This window comes from Trachemys scripta, chromosome 13 (genome assembly GCF_013100865.1).
Source record: "Trachemys scripta elegans isolate TJP31775 chromosome 13, CAS_Tse_1.0, whole genome shotgun sequence".
In the NCBI taxonomy this organism is placed as follows: domain Eukaryota; kingdom Metazoa; phylum Chordata; order Testudines; family Emydidae; genus Trachemys; species Trachemys scripta.
In genome coordinates this window covers 43,557,423-43,573,083 of record NC_048310.1, presented here as the reverse complement: position 1 = coordinate 43,573,083, position 15,661 = coordinate 43,557,423, and the positions used below count along the sequence as shown (strand labels likewise).

At 44.9% G+C, this 15,661-nt stretch overlaps 1 protein-coding gene across 1 annotated transcript in view; it reads right to left on the bottom strand.

Moving 5' to 3' along the window:
• KIAA0895L (KIAA0895 like) overlaps positions 1-15,487 on the bottom strand; it is a 47,959-nt gene extending 32,472 nt beyond the window's left edge. Inside the window, exons 1-2 of the mRNA XM_034788503.1 lie at positions 14,829-15,487; positions 3,414-3,557 (exon numbers count right to left, since the gene is read on the bottom strand). Coding sequence (XP_034644394.1) covers positions 3,414-3,557; positions 14,829-15,398 — 714 coding nt within the window. The 5' untranslated portion in view covers positions 15,399-15,487. The remainder of the gene's footprint in view (positions 1-3,413; positions 3,558-14,828) is intronic.
• Positions 15,488-15,661: the final 174 nt, after the last annotated feature.

The following is a 15,661-nucleotide window of genomic DNA, read 5'->3' as shown; positions in this document are numbered from 1 at the left end:
CCCCCCCCCCCCCACCAGCAGTCTCGTGCAGCGCTGCAGCTGTCACACTCTGACATTTCTCTAGCTTCCAGCACAGTGACTCACTGACCTCAGGCCCTAGCTAGCCTGACCACTAACTGATGTTAATTACAGCATCACAGATGAAACACATGACCATAAGATATCACACTGAGGGGGCCCTGGTGCCTAAAGATAGCAGCTCCTCATAGGTTTTGTATATGGCATGTCTGATACAATATACACGCTCGGCTACAATGGGCCAGTCAAGCTGTGCTCAGTGCAGGACTCGGAGTGGGGTAAAGACAAAAGCAGCTTTATGCCGTCTTGGTACATGACCAATTCCAGGGCTTCCAGAGGGCAGATTCTGACCCCGGCACAAATTATGGCAGTAAGGGCTGCTCATATATATGTCCTGCTCTGTAATGGCCCCAAAGGGGCTCTTACCCTGATGGCGATTGCTGGTGCATGCCTGCTCGTGAGTTCCCAGTGTGACACTGTGGCCGAAAGGGCTAATGTGAACCATGGATGTGTACACCGGGGACTCCCAAGAAGGAAAAAGGAGATTATTTTACCTTTGTATTTAGCACTGGAGCGACTGCTGCTGGAATACTGTGTTCAGTTCTGGTGTCCCTAATTCAAGAAGAATGTTGAAAAACTAGAGCGGGTTCACAGAAGACCCACAAGAATGATTAAAGGATTGGAAACCATGCCTCACAGCAATAGGCAAGGAGCTCAGTTTATTTAGCTTACCAAACAGCGGTCCAGGGGTGACTTGATTACAGTCCAAGTGCATACGTAGGGAACTGAAATTTGATAGAAGGTTCTTCAATCTAGCAGATAAAGTTATAACAGTGGCTGGAAGCTGAAGCCAGACAAACCCAGACTAGAAATCAAGGCTCAAATGTTTAACAGCGAGAGTAATTAAGCATTGGAACAACTTACTATGGGCTGTGGTGGATTCTCTGTCACTAGACAAGTTTAAATTAATATTGGATGTTTGATTCCAGGAATTAATTTTAGAAAATCTAAATTCCTGGAATCAAACAGGAATTAATTCAGGGAACTTCTCTGGCCTGTGTTATACAGATCAGACGAGATGACCACAGTGGTCCTTTCTGTCCTTAAAAATCTGTGAATCTGTGCCCCCTACGGTATGGGGCCAGGAAGGAGTGGCGCAGAGCTGAGCTAGCTGAATCCTCAGCAGTCCTTTTAGGGCAGCTTTCTGCACCCTGCGAGCCATGACTAGCGCTCAAGACGGGCCTGTATTGGCTACATTTGGTTAGATCTTTGGCTCCTACATTTAATAAGAGGAGCAGCTGTATAAACTAAGATAAATGTGTATTTTTTTCGCACATGTTTTACAGCTGCCACTGGGCTCAGTGGTGCTCTGGTGTAACTCCACTGTAGTCAAGACAAGAGTGCTTGTTTCCACGAGAACTGGATTTAGTCCACAAAGGGTGAAAACTCAGCTTGGTAACACTGTGTTTTGGAATCAACATGTCTGATTTATGTAGTCACTCTGGATATCACTTTTACGCCAAAATGCCTTGAGTCTTTCCTGTGCCACATTCCTAGAACTGTTTGTGCTACAGTTTGTTAACATCTTCCTGGTTCCGAAGTGCTCAGAAGTGAAAACAATATTTCCAGCTGCAGACATCAGAGCCATATAGAGAAGTGCTATTAAAACCCTGCTACTCTAGGTGACTCTCCTGCAGCACAAAATTACATCCGATTTGTTTGCAGCAACTTCGTGTTGCAAGCTCATACTTACTTACCCACTCTCACTGCTGGGTTCTAAGAATCATGGGTTCCCAAATTGCTTCCTCTCAATCAATAGCTATGTTTAATTTTGGCTTTGTCGGTATATGTGACATTGCACTCTATTTGACAGAACAAGGAGCAATGGTCTCAAGTTGCAGTGGGGGAGGTCCAGGTTGGATATTAGGAAACACTATTGCACTAGGAGGGTGGTGAAGCACTGGAATGCGTTACCTAGGGAGGTGGTGGAGTCTCCTTCCTTGGAGGTTTTTAAGGCCCGGCTTGACAAAGCCCTGGCTGGGATGATTTAGATGGGGATTGGTCCTGCTTTGAGCAGGAGGTGGGACTAGATGACCTCCTGAGGTCCCTTCCAACCCTGATATTCTATGATTTTATGATTCTATGATTTTATGAAAATATGCGAATTGTAACTGGAACATGCTTCATGCAAAAGGTCTCTTGTAAGGTATCACTACAAAGCTTATAATCTACTGAGTGTGATCATCCTATTTGTATAAATGTACCACTCTTGTATTTGAAACTAGAAATATGAAAGAGAACTCTGAGGGCCTATTGTAATTATGCAAAGTGTGGGCCATTAATGGTGGTTTGGAATCTTGATGACTCCCATTAACCAGGACAATTGACTGCAGATGGCTCTGTTTTACCTGTAAGTCTTCCTGTATACCTGTGTGCTGGCAAGTGGGTAATGAACTCTTACAGTGACATGTGATCATGTCACCTGAACTGAAATCCATCTTTAACCTGGTGCGTTTCCATTGAGAAGGGGGGGAGTAGGAACCCAGAGGGACAAAGGATTCTCGCCTTATGCAAAAGATATATAAAGGGGTGGAACAGAACAAAGAGGGAGAGCCATCATGAGGAATCCCCTAGCTACCACTTGAGCTGGAACAAGGGCTGTACCAGGGGAAAGGATTGTGCCCAGACTAGGAAGGCGTCCAGTATGTGAAAGAAACTTATTAAAACATCTTCCAGGGTGAGATATTATCTGTTCTCAATTTTATTACTGTATTAGGCTTAGATTTACGTGTTTTATTTTATTTTACTTAGTAATTCACTTTGTTCTGTCTGTTACTACTTGGAACCACTTAAATCCTACTTTCTGTATCTAATAAAATCACTTTTTACTTATTAATTCACCCAGAGTATGTATTAATACCTGGGGGTGGGGCAAACAGCTGTGCATACCTCTCTATCAATGTTATAGAGGGCGAACAATTCATGAGTTTACCCTGTATAAGCTTTATAGGGCAAAATGCATTTACTTGGGTTTAGACCCCATTGGGTGTTGGGCATCTGAGTGTTAAAGTCAAGAACACTTCTTTTAGCTGCTTTCAGTTAAGTCTGCAGCTCTGGGGCAAGTAATTTAGACCCCGGGTCTGTGTTGGAGCAGACGGGCGTGTCTGGCTCAGCAAGACAGGGTGCTGGGGTCCTGAGCTTGGCAGGGAAAGCAGGGGCAGAAGTAGTCTTGGCACATCAGTTGGCAGCTTCCAATGGGGTTTCTGTGATCCAACCCATCACAGTATACATCGTACTTTTGAGTCCAACTCTTCTTTTCTCTATTATCCCCACTGATCTGTGCTAGCAGTGGTTGTGGTGAAGGTGTTCATAAACAAAATGAAGACAATTATTACCTCTCCCACACAGCCCTCCTTCTGCATGTACTTCCGGATAATAGACCAGATCTGGCACTTGCTCAGCAGTCTTCCACCAGTGGCCACTTCAAAGCTTTCATAAGAGCCGTACTTCTCCAGGACGGCATGAATGATCCCAGTTGCCTGCCACACACACATAAAAGAGAGTCAGTCTTTCCCCAAGCTACCTCCTACAGTTTCAAGTGCAGCCTCCATAGCTCTACACAGATCTCCTTGGGCTACGCCCCGTTAAAGGAATACCTGATAAAAGAATCAAACAGTTGACTGCTTTTGATACACAAAGACATTGTATATATTTTTGTATGTTATCTGATAAAGGAATAACAGATTTTTCAACAATTTTGGGGGTTTTTGGTCAGAAAATGCTGATTCTTTTGGAAGGTTTCTCAGGTCCAGGATGGAATTTCTGGTCAAAACCAGAGAGAAAGCAAGCTTCTAGAATAGCTAATAGCCCCCTGAGGTTAGGGCACTCACCTGGGACGAGGGAGACCCAGGTTCAAGTCTTATTCAGAGCAAGGACTTGAACCTGGGTCTCCCACATCCCCGGTGAGTGCCTAATACCAGTGGACTAGTGACTATAACGGGTCTCCCGCTCCCTCCCTACATCTTTTCATGAACAATTTCCAAATGGCTCAGGTTCATCCTGCATTTGAAAGAAAACAAATTCAATCGCAAATGGAATTTTGTTGCAGCCAATAGACAAAAATCATCACGATGGGTGGTACCTGCCATCCCCCTCACTCTAGAGCAGGGGTAGGCAACCTATGGCACAGGTGCCGAAGGCGGCACACGAGCTGATTTTCAGTGGCACTCACACTGCCTGGTTCCTGGCCACCGGTCCAGGGGGCCGTATATTTTAATTTAATTTGAAATGAAGCTTCCTAAACATTTAAAAAACCTTATTTACTTTACATACAACAATCGTTTAGTTCTATATTCTAGACTTATAGAAAGAGACCTTCTAAAAACGTTAACATGTATTACTGGCATTTGAAACCTTAAATCAGAGTGAATAAATGAAGACTCGGCACATCACTCCTGAAAGGTTGCCGACCCCTGCTCTAGAGCATGACTAACTGTTCAGTGTCCCTCTGACATGCTAGTCCCGAGCCTTGGCCAAAAACTCTTAACTTTACTGGTGCTTGGAAATAACGTCTTCACAGCTTAATAGCACAAGCATCATTTTTTTAGCTCCCTTGAAATGCTTACCAGGAGGTTAGCTAGGAAATGCTTACCAGGAGGTTAGCTAGGAAATACTTACCAGGAGGTTAGCTAGGAAATGCTTACCAGGAGGTTAGCTAGGAAATGCTTACCAGGAGGTTAGCTAGGAAATGCTTACCAGGTGGTTGCCTTCCTGCTAGTTTCCTAACAGCCCTGCTCCACTATTAAATTAAGTCCACTCAAGCATACAGTGAACAATCCAATCACTCAATATAGTCCTACAGTAACTATCCCACTAACCAGCTCATCTGTGACAGGTTTCAGAGTGGTAGCGGTGTTAGAACTGACCCCCCCACTTGGTAAGGCAACTCCCATCTTTTCTTGTATTGTGTATATACACCGCTACCTCAATATAACACCACCCGATATAACACAAATTTGGATATAACGCGGTAAAGCAGTGCTCCGGGGGGGCGGGGCTGCGCACTCCGGTGGATCAAAGCAAGTTCAATATAATGCGGTACGATTTTTTGGCTCCCGAGGACAGCGTTATATTGAGGTAGAGGTGTATTTCTGCCTACTGTATTTTCCACTCCACTGCAATCAGGAGAGTGTGGGGGGACAGATAGCTCAGTGGTTTGAGCATTGGCCTACTAAACCCAGGGTTGTGAGTTCAGTCCTTGAGGGGGCCACTTAGGGAACTGGGGTAAAAATCTGTCTGGGGATTAGACCTGCTTTGAGCAGGGGGTTGGACTAGATGACCTCCTGAGGTCCCTTCTAACCCTGATATTCTATGATTCTCCCTGCATCTGATGAAGTGGGTTTTACCCACGAAAGCCTATGCCCAAATAAATCTGTTAGTCTCTAAGGTGCCACAAGTACTCCTTGTTCTTTCAGCTCATTTGTAGTATTGAGAAGTTATTACAGATCAGCCCCATGCCCTTCACGCTTAGCTCTCCCACTTGTAGATCTCAAAGCAGTTGACGAACAGACACAAATAGCCCCACTTTATAGACAGCATATCCAACCACTCATATGTGAAGTGCTTTTGCTCAAGCAATGTCATCTGGTGGATCAGCTATGGGTCTATTAATGCAGTGATCTTGGTTCTGTTCTCAGATCTGCCATAAACTTTGTGTGACCTTGTGCAAACCACAGGCCACAAGGCTGCTGACGTTCAGAGTCTAACTCGGTCTCAAGGATACATCTGCACTGCAAAATAAACCCCATGGCAACAAGTCTCAGAGCCTGAGCAGCAGACTTGGCCTTGTGTGGCTCACACTCTGAGGCTAAAAATAGATGTTTATTCATTCCCGCTCAAGTGGGAACCTGGGCTCTGAGACCCTCTCCCCTTCCCGGGTTTCAGAGCCTGGTCTCTAGCCCAAGCGGGACCATCTACACTGCTAAAAGAGCCTTGTAGCACCAGCCCTGCAAGCCCATATCAGTGCAGATGTACCCAAGGTGTCTACCAGGGACCTGATTTCTGGAAGTGCCAAGTACCCACAACTCCAGCTGAAGTCAATGAGAACTACGATTGTTCAGTAACTCTGAAAAAATCAGGCCCAAGCTGTTACAATTGGCTACGTAAATAGTGAAGGACCCCCAATTAGTGGCCTCTTTTGAAAGTGTTGGTCTTAACCTTTTTGTGCCTCAGTTACTACTTCATCTGAAAAGCGTAAGCAGCATATTTTGCCAACCTCCACGGAAGAAGTTTGAACGGCAGAGAATGATTAAGGCCAGCCAGTGGAACCCTAATCTATATAGGAAGGACAGGTCAGGTCAGGTCAGGTCAGAGGTGGGGAGTAGCACCTAGCAGATTTAATAGAAATGAAAAAGAAATGTTTTGAACTGACAGGTTCAAGTCCTAACAATTCACATATACTAGTGGCCTCCTGATGAGGAAAAGGGAGAGCATACTGTTGTAGGAGACCAGAGAGGCAACCATCTCCAACAATGCAGCGATAACGGGTGACTTCAGTTCTGCATATGTGTCACATCTGTCACACTGGAACAAGAATTAAAGAAGCAACTGATCAACATTACAAATGATTGCTTCTTGGAACAGTTAGTTTTACACCAAAAGAGGAGAGGCTATTCTTCCATTAGGCCTAAGCAACACACCGGACCGCAGATTACTTGAAGTGGCAATTATATTATTTAACTATTAGTAAAATCAACATCCTCAGGGAAGGGATCGTAAAACTTTAGGAAGATGGAATATATGATCCTATTGACTAGCTGTGGTTCTTTTTTAAGCCAAAATGAAGGAATTAAAAAACCACGGTTTGAGCACGTAAACAAATTCTACAACCATAATCACAAGAAGCATGTGGATCTCTCACTGAAAAGGAGGCAAGAGAAGAATAAACAACATGCTTAATTGGTAAGGTTGGAGAGGTTATCTGAGCCAAACAGGTTACCTTCTAAAGGTGGATATCCAGCCCAAGTGAAGCAATGGAAAAAGAGAACGTAAACTATAACAGCTAAAATGGAAAGTCAGAGGAATAATAGGGAATTTGAAGAGCACAACACCCAGAGACATAAGAACAAGAAATTCTTGAAGTGTATTAGAAGCAGGAAGTCTTGTTGACTACCAGAGGTAAAGAAAGCAATTAAGGAGTTAGGAATATTGCAGACAAGCTAAAGGATTTATTTTGCATCAGTCTTCACCACAGATGACGTTAAGAACATAAGAACGGCAATACTGGGTCAGACCAAAGGTCCATCTAGCCCAGTATCCTGTCTTCCGACAGTGGCCGATGCTGGGTGCCCCAGAGGGAATGAACAGAACAGGGAATCAAGTGATCCTTTCCCTGTCTCTCATTCCCAGCCTCTAGCGAACAGAGGCTAGGGACACCATCCCTGCCCATCCTGGCTAATAGCCATTGATGGACCTATCCTCCATGAATTTATCTAGTCCTTTTTTGAACCCTGTTATAGTCTTCGCCTTCACAACTTCCTCTGGCAAAGAGTTCCACAGGTTGACTGTGCATTGTGTGAAGAAATACTTCCTTTTGTTTATTTTAAACCTGCTGGCTATTAATTTCATTTGGTGACCCCTAGTTCTCGTGTTATGAGAAGGAGTAAATAACACTTCCTTATTTACTTTCTCTACACCAGTCACGATTTTATAGACCTCAATCATATCTCCCCTTAGTCATATCTTTTCCAAGCTGAAAAGTCCCAATCTTATTAATTTCTCCTCATATGGAAGCCGTTCTATACCCCTAATAATTTTTGTTGCCCTTTTCTGAACCTTTTCCAATTCCAATATATCTTTTTTGAGATGGGGCAACCACATCTGCACACCGTATTCAAGATGTGGGCATACCATGGATTTATATAGAGGCAATATGATAATTTCTGTCTTATTATCTATCCCTTTCTTAACGATGCCCAACATTCTGTTCGCTTCTTTGACTGCTGCTGCACATTGAGTGGATGTTTTCAGAGAACTATCCACAATCCAAAACCTCTTTCTTGAGTGATAACAGCTAATTCAGACCCCATTATTTTATATGTATAGTTGGGATTATGTTTTCCAATGTGCATTACTTTGCATTTATCAACATTGAATTTCATCTGCCATTTTGTTGCCCAGTCACCTAATTTTGAGAGATCCTTTCGTACTTCTTTGCAGTCTGCCTGGGATTTAATTATCTTGAGTAGTTTTGTATGTTGGGGAGTTACCTATTCTTTTCAAGTAATAAATATTAAGTTATCAAAAGAGGAGGTTCTGAAACAAAAATTACAGAGCAGCGAGTCACCAGGACCAGAATGTATTAATCCAGGAAAGTGGAATTATCTTCTGAGGTACTACCAAAAATATGCAATATCCTAAAAACCAGCAGCTTATACCAGAAGACTGCAGGGAAACAAACATTATACCTATCTTGAAAAATAGTACTGGAGGAGATCCTATGAATTATAGGCTTGGGAGCCTTAATTCAGTGCAAGGAAACTGGTTAAAACTACACTTAAAGAGAATTATAAAACCACATAAATAACACATGGTAGAGATGGCACAGCTTCAGCTGCAAATGACAGTCTGTGTCTGAACTATTTTTACTTTTGTTGTGTGGATAAAGAACCAGTTTACAAGATATAAAAAAAAATGACAAAGAAGCAAATTACATAGTCACGAGGTGAGAGGCAACTACTCATGCTTAAGAACTTGGCTGAGTGACAAAGATTCTCAGGAGTAGGAACAGATGGTCAATTTTCAATATTGAAAGTGATCACTAGGATATCTCAAGGTTCTGTACTAGAACAGCTGTTTAATATTTATTATCTGGAATAATGGGAGAGAAATGAGGTGGCTAAAGTTTCAGATAACAAAGGTATATAGGTCAGTCAAGACTAGAAAATTCGGATTGAATTGAACACTTAAAATTCAGTCTTACAATGCAAAGTTATGCGCATTGGATGGAATAATCTGAATTATTCATACTTTACTGGGTTGTAAGTTAACGGTAATCATCCAGGAAAGAGACGTGTGTGTCACTGCAAACAGCTCAATGTGCAGCATCAGTCAAAAGAAGCAAACAAAACATTTAGATGCAGGAAGAATGAGAGAAAATAAAACTGAAGATCTCACAATGCCATGTCATAAATCAACACTTCCTCCCTTGGGATACTGGTCTCCCTGTCACAAAGCTATAACAGAAATAGGAGTGGTGGAAATGACGAGAGGCTGAAAAGTTGTCTGTATAAGGAAGATGAAAAGACTGGGGCTTATTCGTTTAGGCTACAGCCGTGCCGCTAAAAGGTGCGCAGTGCAGCCGCTCTTTGTTGGCAGGAGAGAGCTCTCCCGCCAACAAAATTAATCCACCCCCAGTGAGAGGCGGTAGCTTTGTCGATGGGAGAGCTCTCCCGCCAACAAACCGCTGTCCACACTGGCACTTTTCGTCAGTAAAACTACTGTCATTTGGGGAGAATTTCTGTCGTTTTTTTCACGTCCCTGAATGGCAAAAGTTTTACAAACGAAAGTGCAGTGTAGACAAAGCCTGAGGAAAGTTGTCTGTATAAGGAAGATAGAAAAGATTGGGACTTATTAGTTTCAATAGAAGAGGAACAAGAGATATAGGAGAGATATAACAAAACGAGTAGGACACAGATGGTCTCAGCAGTTCCTATTCACCCTCTCACATAATAACAAAGGGATATTCAAGGACATTTAAAGGTTATGTCTACACTACAGACCTTACAATGGCACACCTGTACCGCTGCAGCTGCACCACTGTAAGGTCTCCCGTGTAGCCGCCCTGTGCCGATGGGAGAGAGCTCTCCCGTCGGCATAATTAAACGATCCCCAAAGAGCGGCGGTAGCTATGTCGGCGAGAGAGCATCTCCCACTGACAAAGCACTGTCCACACCGGCGCTTCTGTCGGTGAAGCTTACGTTGGTCAGGGGTGGGTTTTTTTTCACTCCCCTGAACAAGAAAAGTTTTACCGACAAAAGTGCTAGAGTAGACTTATCCAAAGGCAACATATTAAATCAAAAATGACTTTTTAAAAACCCAACACCTAGCCAATCTGTGGCACTTACTGTCACAAAAATACGATTGAGGAGAAGAGCCAGTGTAAGATTCAAAGAGGATGAGATATGTATAACAAGAACATCCACAGACAGACAGATTTAATAATATTTAGGGATCAAACCCACCCTGCTTCAGCCTATAGATCATCCACTAACTGCTCTGAGTTGGGAAGAAACGTCTCTTATGTGCAGATTATATAATTGTCTGTTGTTACAGAGTTTCTTCCACCTTCTTCCTCTGAAGTACCTGGAACTGGCCATTGTTTGAGACAGGATGCCAGACTAGATGGTCTGGTCCAGTATTGCAGTTCATAAGACAGAAGAATAGATCTCAGGACCTCCTGGATCCCAGACCAGTGCATGGCCTCCTGGACTAGGAGATAGTGTGGGGAAGAACTCAGAAGCCACTCTTGCCCTCCTTTCACTAGAACCTAGATGGTCCTGAACCTTTTGGAAATTAGTCGTTCCAGGTTCTGGGTGATTCCAGGGACTATAATTTGAAATTACATGTGTGCAATGCAACCACCTATCTTCTGCTCTGAAAGAGGTATTAATTGTATTTCAGATACAAAGTATACATTTTCAAATCCTCATAACTTGGTCAATTTGCAACCAGTTCTCCCAGGAACACTTAATCTCTCTTTTAGGGAGGGCTATTTGCATATCAATTATCAGCCCTTGATCCCCATCATCTCAGCACTAAGGCACACAGAAAGATAAGAGTGCGTATGTGTACACAGCACATTTTTACCTCAGTCTCCTCTCATTCAAATGATTGAATGTTATTTGCTCAAACTTATATACTCAATCACCACGCGTGGAAGAGACCAAGACTAGAAAATTTCAGCCAGTTACAAGCAATCAAAACAGGAGGCTAGGCTGGAAACTGTTATACAACCTTAACTACAGCAGGTCACAACCATCAGCTGCTAGAATACTTACTGAGAAAAAATAGAGAGTTAAGGTTGCTGCCACCCAGTGGAGCCTTCTGCTCTTAATATCGTTCCCCAGGAGACGCACTGTTAAGGTGCTGCTTCACACACAAGACAACCACATCTCCCTCCAGCTCCTAGATGCACCATTCATTCTTTTGGGAGCCGAGCATATTTACTTAAACTACACAGAAATCATTGTAAGAAATCCCCTAATGCATGGTTAGTCTTTAACAGCGACTGTGCCACTGGAAACAGTAGGAGAGGTAACTTGTTGTGTGCAGTGTGATCTGTCAGCCAGCAGCAATCGCTCCCCATATCAAGTAAGGAGTTCTTATTTATTATTTGTATTGCAGTAGCAGATACACAAACAAGGGAACCCAGGCAGATACATCATATCTTGCCATAGCACTCTTACTGAAGGCATACCAGAATGGACAGAAATCATCTTGACCACTCACCACACAAAAGACCAGCTTCCTCCAAGACACAAATGACTTCCTCCACAAACTCCACAACATTAACAGCCTCCCTCAGAACACCATCCTCGCCACCATGGATGCCACTTCCCTAAACACCAACATCCCTCAAAATGACAGCATCGCTGCCTGCCTCAAATATTTACACGACAATGGACATCCCTCAGATAGCACCCCAGATACATGGCTGAACTCATCCATTTCAGCCTAACCCATAACAATTTTACATTCAACAAACACTTTGTCCAAACCAGGGGAACAGCCATAGGTACTAGGATGGCTCCCCAATATATCAACCTCTTCTTGGGTTCTTCTTGAAGAATTTCTGGACAAATGCACCATGAAACCAATGATATACCTGAGACACATTGGTGATATTTTCATCCTCTGGACAGATGGTTTAAACTCGCTCATAGATTTCCATCACAATTCCAACAATCACCACCAGTCAATTAAACTCTAGAACACTCCCACACCAGCATCAACTTCCTGGACACCCCCACCAGCTTCAACAATGGAACCCTACAGACAATTATATACAAGAAACCCACAGATCACCACACTTACCTTCATAGATCCCCAAATACACCAAGAAATCTTATCTACAGCCAGTTGCTAAGATACCACAGAATGTGCTCCAAGGAGAAAGTTTGGGATATACACCTTAACACACTTAAAAACACCTTCATCAAACAAGGATGCTCCATCAGAGAAGTAGATTGCATCATGGAACGGGCCACCCAAATATCCTGAGAGAACCTGCTTCTGTACAGAAATAAAACCCCTTCCAACCACACACCCCTAGTTGTCACCTACCACCCCACACTGGAACCTATACAGGATATTATCAAACAACAACAACCAATACTTGATGGTCACCTCATCCTGAAAGGAAGAATCCTGAATTCACACTTCTGGCCTTCAAACAACCCCAACCCTCCAAGCTCATCATCAGAAGCAAGCTCCCCACAGACCAAACACACCAACTCAAAGCAGCACTGGACGCTTCCAGAACAACAGCTGCAAAACCTGCAGACATATCTCCACTGCTACAATGATCAACGCTCTCACAACACTGCTACAATGATCAACACTCTCACAACACACCTTCCAAGATCCGTGGGCCCTGCACGTGCCTATCACAACATGTGGGGTACCCCATCCAGTGCACTCAATGTCCCACAAACAACTGTGTGTGTGAAACCAGACACTCACTGTACTCTCCATGAACTCACACAGGAAACTGATAAAAGACAAAACACCCTGTCACCTGTGGGTGAACACCTTTCACAAAGCAATCACTCTATGTCTGATCTATGAGCTCTCATCCTCAAAGGAAACCTGCAAATCGCTTTCAAATGATGAGCCTAGGAGCTTAAATTCATAACTCTGCTAGACCGGGGTGAGCAAACTTTTTGGCCTGAGGGCCACATAAGGATTCCGAAACTGTATGGAGGGACGGGTAGGGAAGGCTGTGGCTCCCTAAACAGCCTGCCCCGCCCCCTATCCGCCCCCTCTCACTTCTCACCCCGACTGCCCCCTCAGAACTCCCAATTCATCCCAGGACCCCCCACCCCTAACCACCCCCCGGGACTCCACCCCCATCCAACCCCCCCGCTCCCTGTCCCCTGACTGCCCCCGGGATCCTCTGCCTCTTATCCAGGCCCCCTGCTCCCCGCCCCCTTACCATGCCGCTCTGAGCACCAGCACTGGCAGCCGCACCGCCCACCTGGAGCAAGCCCCGCCGCTGCGCAGTCTAGAGTACTGGGGCAGGCCGGCAGCTCTCGCAGCCATGCTGCCCGGCAGGAGCTCGCAGCCCCGCCGCCCAGAGCGCTGGCAGCACCGTGAGCTGAGGCTGTGGGAGAGGGGGGACAGCAGAGGAGGGGCTGGGGACTAGCGTCCCCGGCCGGGAGCTCAAGGGCCGGGCAGGACGGGCCTGCGGGCCCTAGTTTGCCCAACTTTGTGCTAGACACTATCATGGACTGAACAGAGACACTGGATATATGGCTTATCACAACGATTTGTAACGGACTAACCCCCTCTTTTTGTCCTACTACCTTGAATGGTCCCTTAGAATATGTGCTAACTACATATGCCAAACAATCTGTTCCATTTTACATTTAGCTGGGACACCGGGAGTACCTTTCAAAGACCTGGAGGAGAGCTCTTTGTAAGCTTCAAAGCTTGTTCTCTCACCAACAGTTGTTGAGCCAATAAAAGATAACTCCAATTTTCCAGCCTAATCCGACTGCATGTAGATTTTAGAGAAGATTCAAAATTCTGCTTTAAACAAGAAACACGTTGCAGTCTTAACTATGGAGGGATTAGCAGTTGCTCCATAAAACAGAAGCTCAAAGTCAGAGTTTATGTTGTTCTAGCCGCTTTAATTCTGAATTTGAGATTTTGGGCTCATACAGTTTCACACCAATGTATCCTTTCTTTTTTCCATTTTATTTATTCTAACATACCAACTTTTCACAATCTATAATGTGGGGTAATGACCACTATGCATCAGTGTACAAGAGCACTCTGTGACAAGATAAAGCCCAACAAGCTTGGAGAGGGAACAGAAATATCTGAAATATAAAAACAAGGGCATCAGTTATTCCATTCAACAAGGCGGGTTTCTTAGGCTATGTCTACACTACGCAGCTTTTAGCAACACAGCTGTGCTGCTAAAAGGCACGCAGTGCACCTGCTGTTTGTCGAGAGGACAAAAAGCTTCCATTCCCAACAAGCGGCACATTAGCTCTCCTGCTGACAAAATGCTGTTCACACAGCTTGTCATCGGCAAAACTTTTGTCTTTTGGGGGTGTGTAGTTTTTTTAACACCTCTCACAAAAGTTTTGTCTTTCATTTGCCAATGTAGACAAAGCCTTAGTATGAGTCCTTCAAATGAAGACATGTTCCAGAAAACCAAACGATTATTTAACTGTTGCAGTATGTGATAGACTCCTTGACATCAGGGAATTGCTCTGACAGAAGGATATCCCCTCCCCCACCAATGCTGGAGGAGCACTATTCCCTGGTTCCAGCCCTGGCTGTACTTAGGGGGAAGCTATCTCCCAGGTGTCAAACCAGCCCACCTCCTTGCTAGATGGGGGACAGGGTTATCCCCTGGGTGTTGACCTAATCTGGCCCCTTGCTGTGTGGCAGCTTTAGTCTCAGGGCAAGAAGACAGTCTGGCGTTTTGCTGTAAGGGGTGGGTGGGTTTGTGTGTCCGTCCCTTAGGGTAATAAGCCAACCTGCCTGTGGGAGGGGTGCTCGAGGGACTGGTTTTTTACCTGTGTAATGAACTGGTCTGATGCATCTCTGTATTTCTCCAACACAGCCGTGGGGACAGGCTCCTCATACTCAAACTGTGGGTTGTAAGTATAACGAGACTGGAAGAACTTCTCTCTCTCCTCGTCAACATTCAAGGGCCTAAGGGCCACCAGCAGGCAAGGACTCCTCCTGCTGACGTTGATCTCCTCAGCCTTTGGCCTGGCAATATGAGGCAGGGAAGCTGCACTGCGGATCTGTGCACGTGCCCGGCCACTACTATTCACAGTGCAGGTGCTCTCGCTACGGCGCATCCAGCTGCAGGGGCTTGGGAAAGCAGGGCAGATTTCCGACAGCCGCCTGACCTCGGGCCTTGCTTCTGAGACCTTGGAGCACTTGAGCTTGGTAGGCGTTTTGAGCCTTTGGCCCAGGTGGGTAGGGTCTGAATCTGGAGATGGTGAAGGGGAGAGGTAGGAATAGAGTCGCAGCCCATTATGTTCAGAGAACTTTTTCCCGCCCCTCTCGCGCTGGGGGCTGGCGCTCAGGACATTGCGATGCCGCTCATATGACTGTGTCCCCGAGTCCAGCACCATCTTCCTTGACCAAAATCCTTGTCGAGATTACATCAAACCGGGAGCTCTCCTCTCATCTCAGCCTTGTACCTAGAGACACACACAAAGAGATGCAGGAACTGCACAAACAACCTCAAAAGAGAAGTCTCCTAGACACCAGGATGCTGTAACTGTGATGACACCGCAGTTATGAGGAACAAAATACCTCTCTTCTTTGAGTATCAGGGGGTAGCCGTGTTAGTCTGAATCTGTAAAAAGCAACAGAGGGTCCTGTGACACCTTTA